Raw genomic sequence first — 25,256 nt, 5'->3', positions numbered from 1 at the left:
TTTGCAGTTACAGCACGCCCTTCGTTCCCAATTCCCTTGGGTGGTTTCCCTGGCTCCTCACACTGTGGAACGCTCCCTAATCACCAGAAATGCTGACCGTATTCTCTCCTCCGTTTACCTTAGGATAGCTAGTAGGGTAGGGGGTGGTAGTGATAGGCTCCTGGCTCTCTGGAAGGAAGATGTACCCGCCTTGGAGGGGGAGGACTGGGGGGGAGGTGCTTTGTTCTTATAATTCTATGATGATTTCTGCTCGGGACAGGTTTAATCAACTAGAGGGTGGCTAGGATTTACCCGGGTAGCTCGGAGGTCTGTCCTAGGGGCTGTGGACAGGTCGGCACCTTTATACATATGGTGTGGTCCTGCCCTGTGCTCCAGACCTTTTGGGGGGAGGTGGTAACCAAAATTCAGTCTCTGGGCGTTTTCACGATGGTCCGGGATCCCCGGGCTCTGTTGCTGGGCCTTTGTGAGATGGTCTCCCCTAGGGTTCACATGCAGTTATTCGTGTTCTACCTCCTCTTTTACGCCAGGAAGTTTATCTTGCTTAAGTGGAAGTCGCCTGACCCACCCCTGGTGTCAACCTGGAAGAAGCTGGTTGATTCCGTTCTTCCCCTGTATAGACTCAAGTACATGAGCAGAGGATGCTCTCAGAAATTTGACAAGGACTGGGGCCTCTGGTCGGGCTCTCAGGCAGGTGCGTGAGCAAATAGGTCGCTGACACCTGGATTCTCTCTTCCCTCTCCTTGCACCGCTGCTTCTTTTCTCTTTTCCTCTCCCCCCCCCTCTGGTCTGGCTCTCCTGCCCTTCCCCCTCTCTAGTCCCCCACTTTTCCTCCCACCTCTGGTCCCCCCCCCCCTGTATTCTGATGCCCTGTGCCCCTTTTTTTGGTTGCCCTGTCCTTTTGGATTAGCATCTCCTATTGACACACGCAGAGACTTGCCTCTTGCACAAATTATTTTCGTTTTGTATCTTTATTCTCTACAAGAACATATTGTACCACCGATTGCCTTTGTTCTGTTTATGTTCCTGTTTTGCTTTGTTTATGCTGCTAGAAATCAATAACAACGTTTCTGTAAAAAAATATATATTATATATATATATATATATATATATATATATATATATATATATATATATATATATATATATATATATATATATATTCAATTTAAAATTAACCCAAACTTCCCAGAGGGCTTTTTGATTACGAAAATTTGGTGATAAAACCTCTCGCCTCCCTCCTCTGGAAGAACTAGAACCACAACATTCTGCTCCCTTAGTTCCCAATAGAGAGACCATGGCCCCTGGCTTCTCTGCACACCTCAGGAGGAGGAGTTCTACCAAAAATGCTTCTTGGTGGGGTATCTTTAAATTATAAACAGTACCCCCTCCAGACGATCCCCAAAATGAAGGGATTGGAGGTCACTGCTTCCCATTTTGGAAGGAAGGACTCCAGACTTCCTCCCACTACAGGGGCACAGTCACTGAGTTTTTTGGGACTGGTCAGGACAAAGGAAGATAGCTACTCCTTTCCTTTTTCCCTTCTGGGCCCCTAAGGCTCCGTTCACATGTAGGCATTTTGGGGCGTTTTTTGGGAGTTTTTCTGCTCTAGGATCAGCTCTCAAAACGCCCAACAAGACAAATCCTATTCATTTCAATTGCCCCTGTTCACATCTGAGCGTTTTGACGCTGTGAGCAAAATGCCCAACGCTCAAAAAAGTACATGAGCTTCTTTTTGGGCAGATTACAGGTGTTTTCCATTGGTCTCTATTCAATCTAAAAACATCTGCACAAAAAACGCCTGTAAATCGCGGTAAAAAACGCACGAAAACGCTACGCTCAGGTGTGAATGTAGCCTAAGGCTTCTTTTTGACCACTGTTCTAACTAGACTGAAAATGCTTTTGTGGAGGAAAGCCTTTTTTGCCCTACACGTTCTTCTCACATTTACTTCTTCTTGTTTGTTGTACAGTCCAGAACTGCCTCCATTTCTGGACCAAAAAGAAGATTACCAGAAAATGGGATCCTGCACAACTTAACTTTTGACACTGAATCACCCTGCCCGATCTTCAGTCATAGTGCCCTGCAAGCAGAGTTAGCTGAACCCGAAAACATTGCTGCTATCGAATAGATTCTGCGGCTGCTTCAGAAATTAACTCTACTCCCTGCAAAAGCGTGGGAAAGGAGGCAAGAGTCTGTTAATTCAGGGTACCAGCTTTAATATGTGCTTTAAGCCGAGTCAGCCAGTATACCATGTTCCTGGTCACCACTGCTGTGGCCATGGCTGGCTTAAAAATCCCCAGGGTGGGGTCCCAGGTCTTTCTGAGTAAGCATTCTATACTCTTATCTACTGGATCCCTCAATGCCCCTATATCCTTAAAAGGTCAATTTAGTATTCTTTGACACCTGAGAAAAGAGTGCATCAAGCTTTGGATTTTTGTTCCACACCAAAACTGCATCAGCCTCAAAATGGAAATCCCCTTTTTTAAAATTTTAACAGCAGGTGTAGAAAGAAGATTACTAGCCAGCTGTCGCAATGGGGACTCGGGGGTGTGGGGGTTTCTGCATCAGTAACCGGTTATATGTTACACCATGAATATGGGTCTAACACGTTACAAAAGGTGAACTTATCCTTTAAGATCCAGTGTTTTTTCCTAGTGGAAACCCTACATTTTGACTGATAGGTGTTATAAATTGTGTATCTGCAGCATGACTTTTGGCTTTAGGTCTGTTTAAAAATAAAACCAAGTCATGAAATAAAAAAAAAAAAAAATGCTATTGAGATAGACATGCAAAGTATCTTCTACCAAAAAACCTCCTCCTATCATTTTTTTTTAGTTTGTGTAGACTGATGATATTTTTTTTTTTTTTTTTGTGTATCCTAGGACATAAACTGATGCTTGCACACAAAAGAAAGTATACTGAAAAAGGTAGATATGCGATAGGCGTTTATTTGGTTGTGAACACAAATGTGAGTCATTTAAACATGCAACCACCACATATGTATTTATATATTGCCACAAAAATCAGCTCTCTCCATTAGGAGTTTGAAGCAATCACATAAAAATATAATTTCAGCTTGCATGTACAAGTTATATACAATTAAGATCTTGCTCTTTGTATAAAAACAAACAGCCCATTCATACAATTAATGAACAAAACATACACACACAGGAAATTTAGTAGAATTTCTGATTGTCAAAAAAAAAACATAAATAAAATAGATCAATAAAAGAGTAAAGGAGTAAACACATAATGGCATAACCCAAGTGGATCAAACAGTACAAGCATCAAATTGAACAATATAAAAGCATCAAGTTTTGATCACTGAAAGTATTCACATGTTAGAACGAGAAAAACAGTAGATATTTGCACAACAAATACTGAGCATTTTAGACAAGTTTATGCATTTTATTTTCAAAGATGAATGGCAGACCCAAGTTGTCTCCCTTTTCAAGCATTATTACCGCTCTGGCAGGCTAAAGAATTATCTGCTAAAACCAGCAAAATAAATGTAACATAAGAATCTTTAATTTGTTCTAAAGCATTAGGGTTTTTCACCATTCTATGATATAAAGTGAAAAACCTTCCGTGCTGCAGGAGTCCCACCAGCCCCCCTTTATCCTTACCTGAGCTCAATCTGATCCAGCAATGTGCACGAGTGCAGTGTCTCTTGCCATTGTCTCCCTCTTCCCTGAGCAGATTAATAGCAGCGGGCGCCATGGACTCCCGCTGCTGCCAAACAAAAGCTGTATCGTGCGAGCCGCCCACTCTGTATCAATAGACACAAATATGGTGGCTCGGGAGCATGTCTGCACAGGTAGCCCCATGGAAAGAAACTTTCCATGGAGGCACCCGCCAAAGAGGAGGAGCCTGGAGTGCCAGCAGGGGACCCCAGAAGAGGATCGGGCTGCTCTGTGCAGAACCATTGCACAGAGCCAAGTATAACCTGTTTATTATTTTAAATTAAAAAAGAAAAAAAAGGAAGCTTTAATGTTGCTTTAACCACTTGCCCCTCCTGGGCAAAGCAACGTACCGGTGCGTCTGGGGGGCGCGCTCCCGCCCCCGCTCGTTCCCTGACATCCCCGCGCGAGTGACCGGCGGCTCCAATGTCCGCCGGTCACTCGCGATCTCCTGCTGGAGAGGGAGAAAGGCAGGTGGCTGATGTAAAGACAGCCGTCTGTCATTCTCCCTGATGTAACTGCAGAGATCATACAATCCTGCTATGTAGGATCGTATGTCTCTGTGGTTACATCACAAGCCACGCCCCTTGACAGTAAGAATCACGCCCCTAGGCACACACTTAACCCCTTGATCACTAATAAAGTTAACCCCTTCCCTGACAGTGTAATTTTTACAGTAACAGTGCATATTTTTAGCACTGATTACTGTAGTAATGTCACTGGTACCCCTAAAAGTGTCAAAAATGTTAGTCAGGGGTCCGATCTGTCCGCCGCAATGTCGCAGTCCTGCAAAAAAAAAAAAAAAAAAAAAAAAAAAAAAAAATCGCAGATCGCCACCATTACTAGTTTAAAAAAAAAAAGAATAAAAATGACAAATCTTTCCCTTAGTTAGTAAACGCAATAACTTTTGCGCAAACCAATCCAAAAACGCTTATTGCGATTTTTTTACCAAAAGTATGTAGCAAAAAACTAATTGGCCTAAAATGTTAAAATATTTTGATTTTTACATTTTTTTTGAGGAATTTCATATAAAAAAAAAAAGTGAAATATTTTTTTTCAAAATGGTCACTCAAAGTAAAAATCGCACAGGTGATCAAATACCACCAAAAGAAAGTTCTGTTTGTGGGAAAAAAAGGATGTCAATTTCATTTGGGTACAGGGTCGCACGACTGTGCAATTGTCCATTAAAATCACGCAGTGCTGAATCGCAAAATAGGCCCTGGTCTCTTCCGGGTTCGGCGGCTCCGGCACTGCGATTGGCCGGAGCCGCGATGGCTTCACTCCTGCGCAGGAGTCATTTTATGGCAAACTCCCGGCAAGGAAAGATGAAGGTCTGTCGGACCTTCAGAGCGCATGCGCCGCTCGCGTGAGTGGCTGCATGCAGTGCAAATATCTCCTAAACCACGGTGGTTTAGGAGATATTAATTGTACCTACAGGTAAGCCTTATTATAGGCTTACCCGTAGTTAAAAGTGGAAAAAAGCGGTATACTACCGCTTTAAGTGGTTAAGAACCTGTCCCCAAAGCAATTTAAGAAAAATAACCACATCTGTGAAAAGAAACAGAGTCCCCATAACTATAAACGCCAGACAGAGGGAAGAATTTGAAGAAAAAAAAGAAAATGTTTGGCATGTCATATTCGAAAACGGGGGGGAAAAAATCTGCTCCCAAGATTCAATAAACTTTAAAAAATAGAACACCAGTGAATTTTTCAGCTTTGGATAGAGTGATAAAACCTCTGACTGATACAGATTTGAGGTCTCGTTTGGGAGATTTATACTCACTTCCCAATCGCAATGTTATTACCAGACAGAAAGCGGGGGAAAATCTGCAACAGGGAAACAACAAAGACTACACTATTCAGGGGTTTAAGGTTTCCCACATTCCTTTTTAAAAAGTGTGTGTGGGGGGGGGGGGGGGATCTCAGACCCTGCTGAGATTTTCTCTTACTTCCTGTTTTGGTAAAATGTTGTCACCAGCACAGGAAGAGAAAGAAAATCTCATCAACACTCTACACCGCAGTAAAACCTTGATAGAAGCTAAACAGCTTTAATCCATCCCCCACTATATCCAAAACTAAAACATGATTTGCCTAGAGATACAAGTCTAAAGCCAGCCATAAACCAACCAACTAAGATTCGAACCATGTATGGGCAGGCTGACTGTACCCAAGTTGATCGATTTATCAACTTGGGTTCAACCAGTCTTTTGGATTTTCCATGCAATTACTGCCAGCGGCTATAGCTGCTAGCAATAATCAGTGTGTGTCTCCTCGGCCACAGGGGCTTCACCGGCTGGGAGAACACAATAGAGCCGCACAAGGGATTCCCCCATGAACGCTGACTGTGTTGATGGGGAAATCGAGCAATTTTCATAGTCATTCCAAATGTGATTAACAGTTTCAGTGCCTTAAAAGAAAGCTCTTTTGCCTACAGCAAAGTTTCTTACTCTCAGTACACTATCAGAGGGAGAACAGAATCCCAGTAACAACGTGAATGAACCTTCTTTTAGACACTTCAGTGAATGAAAATTGATGTAATTATGATATGCCATGCTCCCCAAACCCACACCTTCACCAGGGCTTGTGAGCCTGAAGGTAGCTAAATATACAAGATGGCACAGGCTGGCTGCAAAACCTATTTCCTTACAAATGATCACTGCATGTTTACTATGGCTGATGTGCAAGTTTGTGCTAATGGAGGAGGTAGAGGAGCATTCTGCCGGTTTACCTCAGCGTTGGCCTGTTTTGGAGGTGAGCAACAGCAGGAAAAACCAAGCTGGCAGGCGAACCTTCCCCCTAAATGGGTTAGGAGTCCTAATTCATCATGCTAAATACATACAGCATTTAAGACAACATAAAGTGCACTTTGGGCATGCTAAAAAGCAGCCTCTCAACCAATTTTACTGCACGTAATTTTGGTATACCTTAAAGCAGTATTTACCCAAAGACAAAAATATATTATATTGTAGCTTACCAATTCCTAGATGTTGTGGCTGCATTGTTTCACCAGTTAATCCTAAGAATACATTTGTTATTTTTCAGTGTCAGAGGGTTGAGACAAACCATGTAACACTCACAGGGGTGATTATAATGGTCAGCTTTTATTTGTATTATTTTATGGAAAACCTTTATCCTAAGGGAAAAAAATGTTGCTGTATGAGCTTAAAAAAATGTTAGAAGAAATTCAGCTTTAATTTATTAGTCAAGTCCATCTAAATCTGCTAGGGCATCTAACACTATCCTCTCCCCAGGTTGACAATGCTTCTGTCCAAAGGTGTTTCCATTGCTCCAGTAGAGTAGAGACACCCTAAGACAGAAAGCGTGTTACTGGCCCAAACTCCAGGTGAAAAAAATAAAGGAAAACAAACAAAAAAAGAAAATGAATGCAGCCACCACATCTAAGGATTGGTAATCTGCAATGAATTACATTTTTATTTTTGGATTTATTACAACTTAAGTGAAAACGCAGCTTGAGGAATCAGGGCAAAGGAATGCTTACAACAAATGATCTGACTTCTTAACCCACCCAGAACAACATCATCCGGCAAACAGTCTCTATGTCAGCAGACAACCTTACTGACACCTTGGCCACAAATGGATTACAGAAACAGGCTCAGGTCACTGCACACACCTCACATAATTCTTCAGCCTGGGAATGGAAGCATCAAAAAAAAACATTCATTTCATTCACAAGATGTGAAAGTATGAGGTATAGAAGAAGTAAACATATCACATAATAAAGAAGTTCAAGTTTACAAACTGTTTAGAATACTGTTAGCAGACAAAGAAAAACACAATATAGTTTAGAAGAGGAAAAACACATAAGAGGAGATGTGCGTGTTTCTTCAGTTAGCTGTTGTTTTCGGGATATCCTGAACATCTGCTAAGTGAAGCTTTTGACTGAACCATGCTGTTAAAGAAAATCTCCACAACAAAACTACAACATATATAATTGCTATACAAACCGTTTTTTACTTTTAATTTCTTCAAAACTTCTTTAAAAATTCAAACTGCAGCATCCTTGCAATATAGAAACCTGGACAAATATAAATTCCTACGTTTTGCTCAGGCGTTTGTATCGAGAAGTCAAATTGAAGGCATCCACTGCAATAGAAGTTTTATTTGGCGAGAAATTCTAATGCTGGCCATACACGCACAGAATTTCGGCCGTTTGCAGACTGATCGATTATTCGTCAGTCGAAAGCGAATTGGCCACTAACTTACAGAAAAAACTCTTTTACATAATCGTTTTCATGATCATAATGATCGTTCGATAACATGCACAATACGAGTCAGAATATTATTTTAGTTTCAATTTTCCCATACACGTAACAACTTTTGTAGAAACAATAAAAGTTTTTGCTATAGATCCATCGACATTGGCTGGGCACATGATCGAAATCGTCGATAAACTTGTGTTCACACTAACGGCCCGATTTTCGAACGATCTTTCCTAAAATGACCATTTTCGGCCAAAATTCTGTGCGTGTATGGCCAGCATTAGGCTCATCCATTTCTATAGGTAAGCCGGCTTTGTGGCTTTGATCAATGAATCAGTAGGGGGTATTTCACACTGGTGCAATAAAAGCAGGGCTTTACACATGCCAGGGCTATGAAGCTTTGCTTCACAGTGGCTGTAGGGACTGTTAAACTCAAAAAATTTGATCCATTTCACACATTCCGCAATGTAAAATGGCAATATTTGCAGTTTTGGTTCTGTTTTTCTAGCACTGTACATCACTGTGTAGGGCAGGGGTGCTCAACCTGTTGAAGAGCTAGGGCCACTGAAGTGATTTGGTAACCGGACACAGGCCACAATGAAATGTGGCAAAATGAAGATTTCAAATCAGGATCATTATTTTCTGTGGGACTCATGCCCATTGGACGTTTACCCACTGTTACATCTGGTGGTGAACTTTCTGAAAGCCCGCAGGATATAAAAGAAATCTATGGCTCAATGCAGGATTTGGGACAGCTAAAGTTTTAACCCAAATAAACAGCTTAGGTGCAGTATTAAAGTGTCACTTACCTCTGTGTTGCCATCTTTGTTTGGTGTCCGGCTACTGTGGTGGTGTGGGGGGGTATCAAGCTCTTTCACAGATATTACTTTGTGCTAGCTGTACTGATCTCCATAGTGTCTCTGTATGTGACCTGTAAATTAACCCTTCGCCTCCCTTATCCCACAGAAAAACCCCTTCGTCTCCCCCCATTGTATTGGACCGGTACAATAACCCCTTCATTACCCTCTCCCTCTTGAATGACCTGTATGCACTGTATTTAGTGTACCATTCCCAAGCTCAATATATTTTATCCCCTCAATACTAGCAGGTTTCTTCATTTTCAAAAAATTTCCACAAAACGTTGTGTCATTTTTAACAGAAAGGGAAACATTTTTGGCGTATATAATATATATCTTATGCGAATACAAAATCATCTTACATTTATTAGTTACAATCACTGTTTTTCCACTGCCTGGTTGACTGACACATTGATGATTTAACCAGGGGCTCACAGCTAGCTACATCCTAGGGAATTTCCTCACATTTTCTATGAGACATGCCCAGAGTTCCAGAAAGTAAAAAGAGATTGATTTATCTGCCCCTATTGAAAATGACCAGTGTGAGAAAAATATGGATTAAAAGAATAAATGCACGCAAAGAATAAAAAGCTTGCAATTATTTATAAGCATCTGTTTCTAGACTGCCATTACTAAAAATTTCTAAAGATGCATTTGTTGTAATTTTTTAAGAATTAAGTTACTTTTAACATACACATTTCACCTGCATCTGCTAAGAAGAACCTCTAAATTACTTAGCATAAGGAACATTATAAACCCTTTAGCTGCCACTAGCCTATGGCATACGCCAGCAGCAGTGAGGGATTTTACACACACTACCAGCTGCTGTAGCATTCATGTAAATCTGATTAGTCGAATGTCAGGTATAGTCACCCAATCGCTTCCATGTAACCCTAATACATTAGTCCTACCGTCATGTTTTCCAGGCACTGCTGTCCCACCTGCAGACCCAGGACAGCCATGGTGGGTGCTGTCAGGAAGGGCTGAGGGAGACCAGAAAACATCCATTTGCTGATCACTCCCCATCTAGGAAGGAAGCAACAAAATACTGTATTACATCACTTTTGGATTCAGTGGTCATTTCCCCAGAAGCTTTGACCAGAAAAGAAGCTAATGGAACGCAATCTATGCTCCATTAGCTCCAAAGAAGAACAAGTGAGAAATTACAGGTATAATTTTTTTAAACTCTAAACCTCTCAATCCCACATGCAAACGTAAACACGTGTTCGGGGTGTCTATGCATGAAAACATTGATTGCACTACATGTTACATATAGCCAGCAGCAGACAGCAATAATTCTAGAGCCAATATTCATGGTTAACTTCAAACTTATGACCTGTAGGGGCTTTTAAACAGTTCCCATATAGAAATTTTAGGGTATCAAAGTTTGTTGCCATTTCACAGGTGCATGCAATTTTAATGAGAGTGAGAGGTACAATATACAAAGTATATTCCTGCGCATAATGACGAAACGAGTTAGTTGGAACGCACGTCGTGACGTCACTTGAGCTCGGTGGAACGCAAACCGGAAGTACCGCATTCCACACCGCAGCTCATACCAGTGACAGAGTTTTATCCGATTTTTCTTGCTTTTTACTGCCTTTTATCTACATTTGGACCCTGTAATGGCTCATCTGGATATTGTGCAATAAATATACTTGTTGAAAAACGGTACTGCACTATCTAGACCTTCCTTTCTTTCATACATCCCTAACTGGAGGTTGATGACAGGAGCAGCGTTGCTGTAGGAGAAGGTGCCTACCTGGAAGGAACGTATCCCGGCCCTGGGGGTCACAAAAGCTCTAATGGTCCTAGTGTCGTAAGGCACATAGGGCCCACACGATCCGGTGAGTGTGAAATTTTTCTACCTTGTCACAGTAGAGCATAAGGAGTGACACCAGGGATAGAGTGGCAGCACCAAGCACTATTCACTGTGCACTTTATTTATTTTGATCTCTACACATGAACTTTTTTTGCACATGAACTTTTGCACATTTTTATGAGAGTAATTTATACCTCATGCACCATATATCAACTTGCAAAATGTATCTTATTTATTTAATATTATAATATTTATATGTGAAGTGTACCCATTTATTTATCACTTATAGTAGATCATGGGGTTTTATATGCACTTTAATAAGTCTGAATATAACAGTGTTAGAATAATTTTCCTTTATTTACTTAAGCAAGCGTATAGGTAATCTCATATAAATCGATTACTTCACAATTCTGAGCATGCAATTTTAAGACTTTACCACAAGTATCTATTTACTCAGCGTAACCTCATGTTTTCTATTTGACCAAATCTTGGGTAATACATTGCATTAGCGTGTCCTGAAATTTAGTGTATTTTTACTGAAATGTTGCCATTGATAAAACGATTTTGCCTAAACAAAAAAAAAAACCAGCTCTGACAGCAAAAGTGTTAAAGGATACATGGATGAATTCAGCTCTTCTAGCTGCAAATGAAGAAAATAAATAGTTTAATGTCAAACAAAGAAATACTTTAAATAAACTAAACCAGTTTTATTTAAAGGACCACTATAGGGAAATTTTTGCATCCTGGTAACCCTCATGCGATTATCTGAAAAAAAAAAAAAAAACAGTATTGTATACGAATACAGTTTATTTCACATGCCTTTACATAGAGCGGAACTTCATCCAAAAAAGGGGAAGTTCTGCTCTTCCTACTTACATTTTTTGGAGGGGGGCAGATCTCCGTGCCCCCCTTTTCTTCCCCCACAGCCTTCTGGGACACATCACAGTTCTCAGAAGAGTGTGGGATCATTTACAAAGCACAGCATGGCTCGCGCATCCATATATGGAAGCTGGCTGTGAAGCTACAAGCTGCTGAATCCTAATGTTTTTTTTAGGTGGGGGGACTGGAGCTCTTTAAATCTTCTCCGCCCTACATGCAAGGCCAAGCAGTCCAACAAAAGTAACATTTACAGGAGGTTGGGACATACACCACTGGAGGTTTTTACAATGCTCACCTTTTTTTTTTTTTGTGCGACTGAAAAAAAAAAGAAAAAAGAAAAAGGTGCGCTGTAGGGATCGACCAATACCAATTTTCCAGCCATCCTTCAGGCCTATATTAGGTGCCGATATTCTGCATATTTAAATTTTTTATTTTTACACTGTCCTTTAAATTTTTATTTTTTTTTATCACTTTTATTGCTGTCAAAAAATGTAAACATCCCTTGCGACAGTAATAGGCAGTGACAGGTACTCTTTATGGAGGGATCTGGGGTCTGTAAGACCCCCCAAACCCCTCCTCTGCACTTAAAACACCAAGTTTGGCTGTTTTGAATGCTGTCATTTTTTTAAAAATCTGGCGCCTTTAAGACTTAGCTTCCGGGTTACTACATTGGAGAGCCGTTTGAAGCAGATTCTGGTTTTGTTCGGGTCTTCGGCCAGCCCGTGCAAATGCCGGCTGGTCGCTCTGGCCTCTTGGTGGGACAGGAGACCCAGGCGGAGCAGCAGGAGAGGGGGGTTGGGGGGGAAACGACAACGACGTTCCCTCCCGCTGCTTGTAATAACAACCATTGGTTGTTTTTAAAAGAAAGCCGACTGTCTGTTCTAAAAAACAGTACAGTGGTGATGTCTGTAGCTACAGGCATCACTCTGGTACAATCACTGGAAGCAATCTCGGCAAGTTTGTGGCCCTTACCGATACTTCAAAAAAAGTGAATATCGGCCTCCGATAATCGGTCGATCCCTAGTGCGCTGCACAGCAGCACAACACAACACAAAAGTGTGTTGCAGTGCAGTGTGCTGTCACAAAATTGCAGGCCTGATATATGGGCTGCTGAAGTGCGTGCCAGCCCATATTCTTTTGAATGGGCTGCCTAGTGCAGTGCGCATTAACGTTTGAGAAAAAGTGCATGCTTCAGTGGTTAGGTGTGAACCTAACCCTAAAGTATTATGCTGCTGCGTTAATGCTAGTGACGGACTGCATTATACACACACATACATATATATACATACATACATACACACACACACACACATTTTTTGTTTCTTCAGAGTTTCAAATTAAGTCCATCTACCTATTTCTGTTTCAGATGCATGTCAGTAAGGGGGATTCATCTGCTGCTATTTCTTAATGACCCAAAATGTCAAAGAAATTTTTCAGCTTTTGTTCCTGTCTACATCCCATGCCATCACGTTACATTGGCGGGTTGTCCACTGATTGTACATTATGGCTAGTCCAAGAGAGGACAGTCTCAGTCTGCTTTATAACAGCTATAGTGTGTACTGCAAATTAAAAAAAAAAAAAAAAAAAAGGCGAGATCTTGCCAATGGTGTCCACATAAAATATTTCAAACTGATGCATTCTTCAACTTGCTAACATATATGCAAAATAAGTTTTGGGTAAACTTAAGCTTGGCGTGACAGATTTTTTTTGTTTTGTTCAGCCAACGGATTCCTCCATCCACACAAGCAAGGAAAATGGGGAATTCCTTCTGCCGGAACATCATATTCTGGCAGTGGGGAAAATTTGTGATGTACATTTTTCTTTGTAATGCTTTTTCACAATTGTCTTCAATTTCTTCTGAAAATAACAGCACCACTTGGTATGTGAAGGTGCCTGGACACTTCCTGTGCCTCCAGTATATTTGTAGAGTGATATCTACGGCATTGCTGCCTCGGACAGCCAGTTGGAGATTTTTACTAATATTTGGTGATGTCATAAGGGTGCTACTCACTGTTCTCTTTGCTGTAGGAAGCAAAACTCTGCTCCTATACAAAGATGGCTGCCTTCACGAAGAGATACAGTGCAAAACATGGCATGGTAAGTCAGTAATGGGAAAAAACAGCTGATGGGAGCCTAACAAGCCACATTGAAGACTAGTCCTTTTCCCCTCTACCTGCCCTTTTTTGGGCACAGGTTTCAGAGTTCCATTCTTATTTACCAAAGATGCTGGTGATGTATTAACACAAAATTAATTTTTAGAAAAACATACATCAGAAAGAAGTCGGTCAAGATTGGAATCACTAGCCATTTTGCGCTTGTCTTCTGTCATTTCCTCCAGTTCACCATACAGCTCTAGGTGAAGACGAGCCAGCTTCTCCTGCAATCCGCGAACATGTTCCATCTGTTCGATTGAACATTCATTGCCTATAGATTCAGCAGTTTGAAATAATATTAGTGAGATTAACAACAGGCATTTTGTAGCAAATGATGTCTGGTAAAAATGAAAGAGTAAATTTTGGTTTTGAGATCCTGGCACATGGAACCTTTTGGGACAGGAATAGTTAGTCTTTCACACAGAAGATTCTAGGGGAGGAGAGGTCAGTATACTAGAAGTGTAAGGCCAGAAGGAAACAGCAGGGGTGTGAAAGAAATGTACTGCTAGGGAGGGGGTATTAAGCCAAACGATTCTAGGGGAGGAGAGGTCAGTATACTAGAAGTGTAAGGCCAGAAGGAAACAGCAGGGGTGTGAAAGAAATGTACTGCTAGGGAGGGGGTATTAAGCCAAACCTAATGCTTTGGCTTGAGTGAGCAAAGCACAAGTTAGCTTTAAAGTGCAGCTCCACCCATAAGGGGAAGCTCCGCCTATCTAACTCCCCCCCCCCCAATCCAAAGCCACATTTGGCACCTTTCAGGGAGGGGGTGTTTAACCACTTAAGCCCCGGAAGATTTTACCCCCTTCCTGACCAGGGCCTATTTTGCAATTCGGCACTGCGTGACTTTAACGGACAATTGTGCGGTCGTGCGACGCTGTACCTTTTTTTCCCACAAACAGAGCTTTCTTTTGGTGGTATTTGATCACCTGTGCGATTTTTTGATCATGCGCTATAAACAAAAAAAGAGCGCCAATTTTGCAAAAATATCAATATTTTTCACAATTTTTTTTATATGAAATTCCCCCCCAAAAAAATTTTAGGCCAATTTGTTTTATGCTACATATTTTAAAAAAAAAAAAAAAAAAAAAAAAAAAAAAAAAAAAATCGCAAAAAGCGTATTTTGATTGGTTTGCGCAAAAGTTATTGCGTTTACTAAGGGAAAGATTTTTGTCATTTTTGTTGTTTTTTTTTTTAAACGCATAACGGCAGCGATCTGCAATTTTTTTTGCGGGACTGCGACATTGCGGCGGACAGATCGGACCCTTGACTGACATTTTTGACACTTTTTGGGTTACCAGTGAAATTGCTACAGTAATCAGTGCTATACATATGCACTGTTACTGTAAAAATGACACTGGCAGTGAAGGGGTTAACTTTTGAGAGGGAGGGGTTAAGTGTGACCCTAGGGGCGTGATTCTTACTGTGATTGGCTGTGGCTAGTTGTGTAAGAACAGTGATCAACGGTCCTACATGGTAGAACCATTTTTACACAGGGGAGAATGACAGGCGGCTTTGTTTACATTAGCCGCCTGCCTTTCTCCCACTGTCACGGACGATCGGGTCCGCCGGGCACACGCGCGGGGGGGGGGGGGTCCGTGACCGAGCGCGCATTCGGCGGCGCGCGATCGCTCCCCAGAGCCTCACAGGCTAGCAACGTAGACCTACGTCACTTTGCCTGTGAGGGGCTGACTGCCGCAGTAAATCTACTGACGGCAGTCGGCAAGTGGTAAAGGGGTACCTGGTTTTGACGGCCCCCCTCCTCCTTTGCCCCGCTGCCACGCCATTCACAAAGCGCAGTGCGCATGTGCAGTAGGGAACTGGCTGTGAAGCCACAAGGCTTAACTGCCGGTTTCCCTTACAGGTAATGATGGTGGAAGCAACTGAGAGCTGATGAAAACATCAGCTGGGGTGCCAACATTGCTGGATTCCAGGACAGGTGATTGTCCTAATATTAAAAGGTCACCTCCTCTTTAAGCATTCATTATCTATACACCATTACCTCCATTTGACAGACTGTTGCAAAAAGCCACTACCAGTGTCAGATGAAGTAAATGTTATAGAGAGAAGACCCTCAACTACCACTCCCACACCATCACCTCCACCCCCAACCCCTGTGGGTATTGTCTGATATAATGGTAAATTATATAGGAGAGCACAGGTAACCTTATAAACTTAAAAAGGATCAGGATTATGGCACCAGTGCCTACATCTTTGAAAATCAAATTTGCAATGGCAGCTTCCAAAATTCTGTCCTAGCAGGTTATTTTAGACAGCCAATGCTAGTCACATTCCCTGATATGCAGATGTCTACATGTGTGAGCATGTACAATTAGTATTATGAAATGTAATAATATCAATCAAAATATTTAACAGCAAGCAACTAAATATATATCAATCATAGAATAATGTTGCAATTACATTGAAAAAACACTATAGTTCCCTTTGGGGCAAATACTAGCCATGTTGGCTGGTGTCCATTGTGTACAGATGGTGCCTTGGGTGGATACAATCCAAGGCACGGTTTACCTTTTTTCCCCCACAAATAACATTTCATGCATACCTATGCACTGCAGCAGAGCTGCCGTACAGTGCCATGAGGTAGAGTCTGGTGAGTTGGAGAAAAATGCAGCATTTCTCCATGTTTACAGAACACACTGCAACCCACATGAGAGCAGCTTTGTCTTTCCAACCCAGCAGGCAGGCGACAGATTGCGCCACAGCGTGGCCTGTGGAGCACACGTGAGGCACATTCTGAAAAGATGTCAAATGAGGTCCACCCAGCACAGCGAAGGTCACGCAAAGCCGCCATTTGACAATAGGCTGGGCGGAAAGTGGTTGTAATCCCTTACATATATCCAGTGAAATGACTGGAGATAGAGATTAAACAAATCCTCCTACATAAATTCTCTTCTCTATGTCAGTTCAAAGTCCAGAATTATAAATTAGCTCTCAGTGAGGAGAGCTCTGTAAGCTGATTGGAGGTAAGAGACACACCCCCTCCACACAGCACACAGGAACAAAGCTGAGGCTGTCAATCAGCTGGAGCTCCCTCCCTTTTTTTCTCTGGATGTCAGGAAAACTTGTGAGAGGTGATTCATGCTGATAGCAGAGGAAGGGGGCAGCAAAGACAAATTACACTTAGTGCTCTTAATTGAGACAAGTACACACTATAGAGGGATATGCTTTGTTCATATTTCATGTCTGAGGTTTAAAGCCACTTTAATTATGTCATTCAGTAACTGCTTGCCCATATCAGATATCAGCAGACAGCTACACAGACAGTCTGTAGGAGCCTGAGATTGATTTTTTTTTTTACAAATGTGAACTTAGTCTTTAAGGTAAACCTATAGTGAAAAAAATTGTTGACTGCCAAGGCTTAACTTTTGAAAGATTTTGAAGATTCCAGGCTGACATGCTATTAAAAAGGGTTCAATATTGCCTTAGAAACTGAACAAGTATTCAGCTCAGGAGTTCTCACATTTTAGTTCATCACTCTTTGGGCTTCTCTAGCTGCATACAGGCGGTCCCCAGGTTACAAACAAGATAAGGTCTGTAGGTTTGTTCTTGAGTCAAATTTGTTTGTAAGTCAGAACAGGTAAATTGTTTTAAGTGTAGCTCCAGCCAAAAGAATACTACGTTTTTTTGATAGAATAGGGAAGGGTTAACACCCCTGTAAGATTTGTTTTGCTGTCTGTATCCCCGTTCAGAAGATTTTACCTCACTTTCTGTCCCTGTGACAATCAGATTTTGAAAATTTTGGGTTGTTGTGGAAACAAGGATTGGTGATAAAGCTTCAGTGGAGACCCCTTTTTCCCATGAGAACTCTTACAGGAGTGAATTTCCCTTCCTAGGGGTAAATGTCCTCTCGCTTCCTGTTGTCTCCTTCCGTTTGCAAGTAGGAGGCATTTGTAAGTCGGATATTGTATCCCGGGGACCACCTGTACTTGCTTTTGGTCAGTGACTCAAAATATTAAAATTAGAGGCAGCCAGGCAACTAGCATTTTCAAAAGGAGGTCAGCAATAGTACAGCAGACTAATTCTCTCAGTACAGGTTTCATTTAACAAGCGGTCAATAAATATAAAGACAGTATATAGAAACAGGAAAACCAGCGCACCTGGATAAAAATGACAAAAAGCCGCTATGCACTCAGGGTCAATAAAACAAAATCCCAATAACATATATATATATATATATATATATATAATCAAGAAAGTGTCCAGCACTATCATTATTCACAATGAGTATGAGAGTAATGGGCCATACACACTATAAGATTTTCTGAAGACTTTTTCCTTTAGATTTACCAAAACCAGATAATATGAGGTCAAACCTAAACACTTTCAATTTGTATGCAATCTGGCCGGCCATTGCACTACATAGAAAAGGTAAATCTGAAGGAAAAAGTCTTCAGAAAATCTTATAGTGTGTATGGCCCTTTAGTCCCCAGGTTATAAGGTGATTCATGCACAAGTTAAGATAGGATTTGCTCCACTCAGTGCTCTTCAGTCACCCAGTCAAACTAGCTGCTCACCTCAGAGATAGCCCGTCTGGTAACACAGGTGCTAATACAGCTAAAACTCTCAGAGTCTCATAGATGGATAGACAATAAATCAGGATAGAGCCATCCGTCCTCTCCCCAAGCAAACAGGTTACACTTGATAGGCAGCAAATCGATGGTACAATCAAGTGTAATCTGTTTGCTTGAGGAGAGGACAGATGGCTCCTGATTTATTGTCTATCCATCTATGAGGCTCTGAGAGTTTAAGCTGTATTAGCCCGTCTGGTAACACAGGGGCTATCTCTGAGGTGAGCAGCTAGTGTGACTGGGTGACAGAAGAGCACTGAGTGGAGCAAATCCTATCTTAACTTGTGCATGAATCACCTTATCATCACCTGGGGACTTACTCTCGTACTCATTGTGAATAATGATAGTGCTGGACACTTTCTTTAGTGTTTTTATTGATAGCACTGCACTGTTTTGATTTAAATATAAAGAGTCTTCCATATTATAAAAAAAAGGCAATAACTATTACCAAAAGCTTGAAGTTTCCCTGAGTGGAAGTCATTAAGTAGACTCAGAAGTCCCTTCTCCATCTCCTGTACATCGGACACATCTGTAAGGAACGAGTGCTGAATGGGAGCCGAGGAAGCACCTTTACCCTCTCCCTGAGATTTGGATTTTTCTTTAATGATTCTTCAGGTACAGAAAACAAAAACAGAAAATCAGTCTACCACCATGAAAGTACACCCTCTAAAAATACATTTTTAAAGCGGAGTTCCACCCTGGGAATGCCCAGAAGCTGTTTAGAAGGGAATGATGCGCGCGCACCGGAACTGACGTCGGGGCCGATGCAGGCGCATTGATTCCTGGGAGCGATGACGTTCAGCTCCCAGGAATCATTGCAAAGCCAGGAAGTGACGAATCGCCGTGGCCGCAGAGGGGAGGAAGAAGGAAGTATATTTTCTTCTATACGAAGTAAAAAAAAAAAAAAAAATTGCGATTATCCATTTGTTTTTCAGGTGACCCGGAGCGAGAAGATGGAGGTAAGTATAAATTTAGGGTGGAACTCCGCTTTAAATTGTAGTCTCCTGGTCATCTGTATGGTCAAAACATACATACTGTATATAAAATCTTATATCCCACAGAGTCAAAGATAACTTGTACACTAGAAGTGCCCGTACAGGCAGCTAACAATAAGTGATAAGAAGGAAGCCATAAAATGCCTGGCATCCCATGCAATTGTCTCCCTTGCTTCTGCATCTCTGAGGCATGGAAGCATTTACAATTTAAACCAAGACAAGTTACATTTTTATTTGGTTTTCTGTTATTTATTAAACAGGCCATAGACTGTTCGAATCTCGGACAGTTCAGCAGGAACCATCCGAGATTCAAACCATGTATGGGCTGGCTGAAAGTACGCAAGGAGATCGGTTAATTAACTTGGGTATAACCAGCCTGCCGGATTTTACATGCCATTATTGCTAATGGCTGTTGTAGCTGCTAGCAATAATCACTGTGTTCTCCCGGCGAGGACGGCTCCCCTGTTGGGAGAACACAATGGCTCCGCGGGACGGATTACCCTGTCAACACTGTCTGTTGTGGTTGCAGGAAAAAAATTCGCTCTATGGCCAGCATTAGATCAGATTTACTTATATACGAGAAAACAATGCAGGGCAATAAACAGATCATGAGTGACAAACCATCCCTTATCCCACCCATAAACAATTGCATGAATGAATTCCCATAAAGACAAGTGATGTCAGTCCATTATCGGTTTATGTTCTATTACACCAAGTAAATGTTAACACAATGAGTAAAGCTGCAGTACAATTAAAAGAACAGTTTACTCAAAATCCAACAAAGAGAAGATTGGTGCTTCAAAACACAAATTGTCAACCTAGAACTAAAATATGAGTTTTGGATAGACTAGTCCTTTAACAGATATCTGCCCAAAATGTAGTGTCGAGGATCACCTTTTTAACTTTGGTTTTTGCACGGCTGGCTGTGGCACAGCATTTGAGAAGCCTGTGCTTTTGCTAAGTGGGACAGAGTTCTTCTTAGAGTTCACGAGTGGAGGAGGGTGACTAGTGGAGGATTTGGGACTCCTCCTTTTCATCTTCCTCTCATCCATGGAAGCGGAGCTTTACTTCTGTATAACCTAAAAAAGAAAATCAGGCATTGGTGTATACAGGTACACATAAAGCTGAACACCAGAATACATAAAAACAATATTTAATTCAGTTACTAACACTCCTAAATGAAATCATCATCATTGGACCTCTCCCCCTTTAACTAAACATCACCATACAGCTCTGCATGGTAATATAAAATCATCCTACGTTTATTTAAAAACAAAATTTTTTTGCTTTTACTTACAAATCACTGTTTTTTCTCTTTATGGCTTCTTTAAAGAGGAAGTTCACTGTAGTAGAATAAAAAAATTAAAAAAGGCAGCAGCTGCTGACTTAAGCGCTTGCCAACCTGTCGCAGTACATTTACTGCGGCAGGTCAGCTCGTGCAGGCACGATGTTGATCATTCCTAGTGATACTGATAGAGTTGATAAAAAACAAAAAAAAAAAAAAAAAAAATATATATATATTTTTTTTTTTTAAAGTGCCCCCCCCCCTGCTCGCATGCAGAGGCAAATGTATGCGTAAGTCCTACATGCATATGTAAATGGTGTTTGCACCAAATATGTGAGTATCACCGCAAATTTCTGGGTGAGAGCAAAGAATATTAGAAAGAATATTAGTACTGCCCTGTTTTTCTACTCATCTCAGCCCCCCCCCAACCGGTTACACATCCCTCTGGTTCATTGTTTATTATCACTAATATTTTTTCTTTCCAGTTCAACAATTTACTCCTGAATATATTTCCTGTGAACAAACATTTGTGGTCAAGTACATGTGAGTACTAAGATGCGTGAAGGCACACATATGCATTAAATACATTTTCCCATTGGTCCATTTCTTCTATTTATTTATTGTATATAAATTCATCAGTTCTTTTTATTATTTTTTATATGTCAATTGCAGTAACCATTGTCATGCATCCTTTACCATCACTCTTGGTTGGTCCATCATGTAACGCCAAGTTTTTCTACATCCCTCTGGTCCATCATTATTATTTATATCCTTTCTTTACCATCTAAATATTTATTCTTGTACACATTTCCCATCCATTCACATTTGTGGTTATGTACATGCATGTACAAAGATCTGCAAGGGCATATATACAGTATATGGATTGAATAATTTATTCTAATATCTCTTCTTTTCATTAATTTATGGTATATGCACTTTCCTCGATATATCGGTATCGGCCCCGGAACTGGCCGACATTGCCAATATTTTTGTGACGTCATTCTGCCTTCTCAGGCCGCCTCCCTCGCCTTGGACAGCCTCATCTGGAGTCGGGACTAGTCTCAAGGGAGTGTATCACAGCCATACACCCACCCACAGCAGCCCGGTGTAGCCAGCCACCCACCCACATAAACATGCCCTGTGCCAGCCGCAGGCACTGTACCAGCGAGCCAGCCAGCCACCCACAGGCCCTGTACCAGCCAGCCACCCACAAGCACTGTACCAGCCAGCCACCCACAGGCACTGTTCCAGCCAGCCAGCCACTGTACCAGCCAGCCAGCCACCCACAGGCCCTTTACCAGCCAGCCAGCCACCCACAGGCCCTGTACCAGCCAGCCAGCCACCCACAGGCCCTGTACCAGCCACCCACAGGCCCTGTACCAGCCAGCCGCCCACCCACCACAGGGTGCCAGACAGCCAGCCACCCACCACAGGGTGCCAGACAGCCAGCCACCCACCACAGGGTGCCAGACAGCCAGCCACCCACAGACAGGGTGCCAGACAGCCAGCCACCCACAGACAGGGTGCCAGACAGCCAGCCACCCACAGACAGGGTGCCAGACAGCCAGCCACCCACAGACAGGGTGCCAGACAGCCAGCCACCCACAGACAGGGTGCCAGACAGCCAGCCACCCACAGGCCCTGTACCAGCCAGCCACAGGCACTTTACCAGCCAGCCGCCCACAGGCCCTGTACCAGCAAGGCACCTACAGCCCCTGTGCCACCCACCTACCACAGGGTGCCAGACAGACAGCAACCACAGGGTGCCAGACAGACAGCCATTAAGCATTAAACAAAAAACATGTTCAGTACCAGATTTGTATCAAAAATTGTCTTTATTTTTCAAAAAACTTTAAATTTACAAAATATCGGCCCAATATCAGCCGATACGTTGTAACCAAAATATCGGTATCAGTATCGGCCCTGAAAAAAACATTTCGGTCTATCCCTAGAAGGAATTCACTAGCTCTTTCTATCTTGTTTAATATATTAACTATACCAATCAATCCGGTGTCCAGTCTTAGATCATTATTATATTTTTGGTTAGGATAATGAGCTATGCAAATCACACTAATATACAGGTGCTTCTCATAAAATTAGAATATCATCAAAAAGTAAATTTATTTCAGTAATTCCAATTCAAAAAGTGAAACGCATATATTTTATTTAAATGTGTTACACACAGAGTGATATATTTCAAGCATTTCTTACTTTTAATTTTGATGATTATGGCTTACAGCTAGTGACACCCCAAAATTCAGTATCTCAGAAAATTAGAATATTACATAAGACCAATAAAAAAAGGATTTTTAATACAGAAATGTTGGCTTAGTGAAAAGTATGTCCATGTACAGTATAGTATGCACTCAATACTTGGTTGGGGCTCCTTTTGCATAAATTACTGCATCAATGTGGCATGGCATGGAAGGTGATCAGCCTGTGGCACTGCTGAGGTGTTATGGAAGCTCAGGTTGCTTTGATAGCGGCCTTCAGCTCATCTGAATTGTTGGGTCTGGTGTCTCTCATCTTCCTCTTGACAATACCCTACAGATTCTCTGTAGGGTTTAGGTCAGGCGAGTTTGCTGGCCAATCAAGCACAGAGATACTACGATTATGTGACCAAGTATTCATAGTTTTGGCAATGTGGGCAGGTGTCAAGTCCTGCTGGAAAATCAAATCTGCATCTCCATAAAGCTGGTCAGCAGAGGGAAGCATGGTCAGCAGTGGGAAGGGCTCTAGAATTTCCTGCTAGAGTGCTGCGTTGACTTTGGACTTGATAAAACATAGTGGACCAATAACAGCAGATGACATGGCTCCCAAAATCATCCCTGACTGTGGAAAATGTTGCATTTTATTTGGAAATCAAGGTCCCAGAGTCTGGAGGAAGAGTGGAGAGGTAAATAATCCAAGTTGCGTAAGGTCCAGTGGGAAGTTTCTACAGTTAGTGATGATTTGAGGAGCCATGCCATCTGCTGGTGTTGGTCCACTGTGTTTTATCAGGTCCAAAGTCAACACAGCCTTCTAGCAGGAAATTCTAGAGCACTTCGTGCTTCCCTCTGCTAACCAGCTTTATGGAGATGCTGATTTCCTTTTTGCAGCAGGACTTGGCACCTGCCCACACTGCCAAAACTACCAATGCCTGGTCACATGATCATGGTATCACTGTGCTTGATTAGCCAGCAAATTTGCCTGACCTAAACCCCATAAAGAATCTGTGGGGTATTGTCAAGAGGAAGATGAGAGACACCAGACCCAACAATGCAGACGAGCTGAAGGCTGCTATGAAAGCAACCTGAGCTTCCATTAAACCTCAGCAGTGCCACAGGCTGATCGCCTTCCATGCCACGCCACATTGATGCAGTAATTCATGCAAAAGGAGCCCCGACCAAGTATTGAGTGCATACTATACTGTGAAGGGACATACTTTTCACAAAGCCAACATTTATGTATTAAAAATCCTTTTTTTTTTTTTTTTTATTGGTCTTATGTAATATTCTAATTTTTTGAGATACTGAATTTTGGGTTTTCACTAGCTATAAGCCATAATCATCAAAATTAAAAGAAAGAAATGCTTGAAATATAGCACTCTGTGTGTAACACATTTAAATAAAATATGAGTTTCCCTTTTTGAATTGAATTACTGAAATAAATTAACTTTTTGATGATATTCCAATTTTATGAGAAGCACCTGTATGTATATATATATATACATACATATATATATATATATATATATATATATATATATATATATATATATATATATATATATATATATATATACATACACACACACACACACATTCCAATTATATTTTATGTCAGTTATAATAATGTCAAATTTCATAGTATTTATTTCTTTTTTTTTTTAGCCTAATTTAAACACATGGGAATAAATATTTATTTTCTTTCGATTCAGTGTTCTTGGTGAGTTTTTGTGGTTCTTGTATTGTTCAGGGAGACTCCTGTGGCTCCACAGCTGAATCTTATCATTCTTGTTAGTAAGTTGCACTGTGTCTCACTCCCCGCGAGTTACATCTGAGTCCCACCTCCTCCAAGATGTATTTAAAGCGTATGCTAGCCCAGCATAGATAGGCTGATGAAAAAGCCGACTGGCTTTGAAACCCGTCCTGTGTCCACAAAGTCGTCGGGGATTCCAGTACCGAGTTGAACACTGATTGCAGTTGCAGTGACAGTGGCTTCCTCCATCTTCAGCACGCTTCATCTCTAGCCGGTGGCCAAGGCTGGTAATTCTCTGACTGCCAGTCAGAAATTTCTGGCTCCCAGGTCACCTCTGTGGCGTGTACTTTTGTGAGTGCATTTCTATTTTTCAATAAAATTGTCATTGTTGCTGTTTTCTTTTTTCTTCTTCCAGTGGTTGGAAAGTTGAGTGCCTTCACTGGTCTTCTAGCTGCAGCTCCTAGTTTTGGCTATGTTTCGCGCTCTTGGCTATCCTACGTAAACCTTTTAACACTTTTGGTATACATCATCAGTATTGTCATTTACCAATCTTTTTTTGTGAATGAGCAGCAGAGGGGAGGGGTGTGCTTCTCTCCTCTCAGAGCCCAGTGTTTGTCTCACCGACACAGCAATAAATCTGTCAGATGTAAATAATAGAGAGAAGTCCAGGAGGTGTCATGCACCTAGTTGGCCTTAACCTTAGGTGGCCATCATATGACGTCCTTAGGTTGAAGTGGAGATATCTTAATGAGCCCCTGCGCCCTCAGGTGCTTCTCCCGACTTGCATGTGTGATCAGGGAGTCGGAGAATGAATCGCCCGG

At 41.7% G+C, this 25,256-nt stretch overlaps 1 protein-coding gene across 1 annotated transcript in view; it reads right to left on the bottom strand.

Annotated features, from left to right (window-relative positions):
- Positions 1-7,096: 7,096 nt before the first annotated feature.
- The window catches only part of CCDC28A (coiled-coil domain containing 28A), a 30,423-nt gene continuing 12,263 nt past the window's right edge, over positions 7,097-25,256 (bottom strand). The window contains exons 2-6 of the mRNA XM_082249590.1: positions 20,085-20,269; positions 18,644-18,804; positions 13,726-13,880; positions 11,195-11,217; positions 7,097-7,578 (exon numbers count right to left, since the gene is read on the bottom strand). Of these exons, the coding sequence (XP_082105716.1) occupies positions 7,524-7,578; positions 11,195-11,217; positions 13,726-13,880; positions 18,644-18,804; positions 20,085-20,242 (552 nt within the window). The 5' untranslated portion in view covers positions 20,243-20,269 and the 3' untranslated portion in view covers positions 7,097-7,523. The remainder of the gene's footprint in view (positions 7,579-11,194; positions 11,218-13,725; positions 13,881-18,643; positions 18,805-20,084; positions 20,270-25,256) is intronic.

This window comes from Pelophylax lessonae (assembly GCF_965119305.1).
Source record: "Pelophylax lessonae genome assembly, chromosome: 3".
Lineage (NCBI taxonomy): Eukaryota > Metazoa > Chordata > Amphibia > Anura > Ranidae > Pelophylax > Pelophylax lessonae.
Note: the sequence above shows the minus strand (reverse complement) of the source record. Positions and strands in the feature narration are given on the sequence as shown.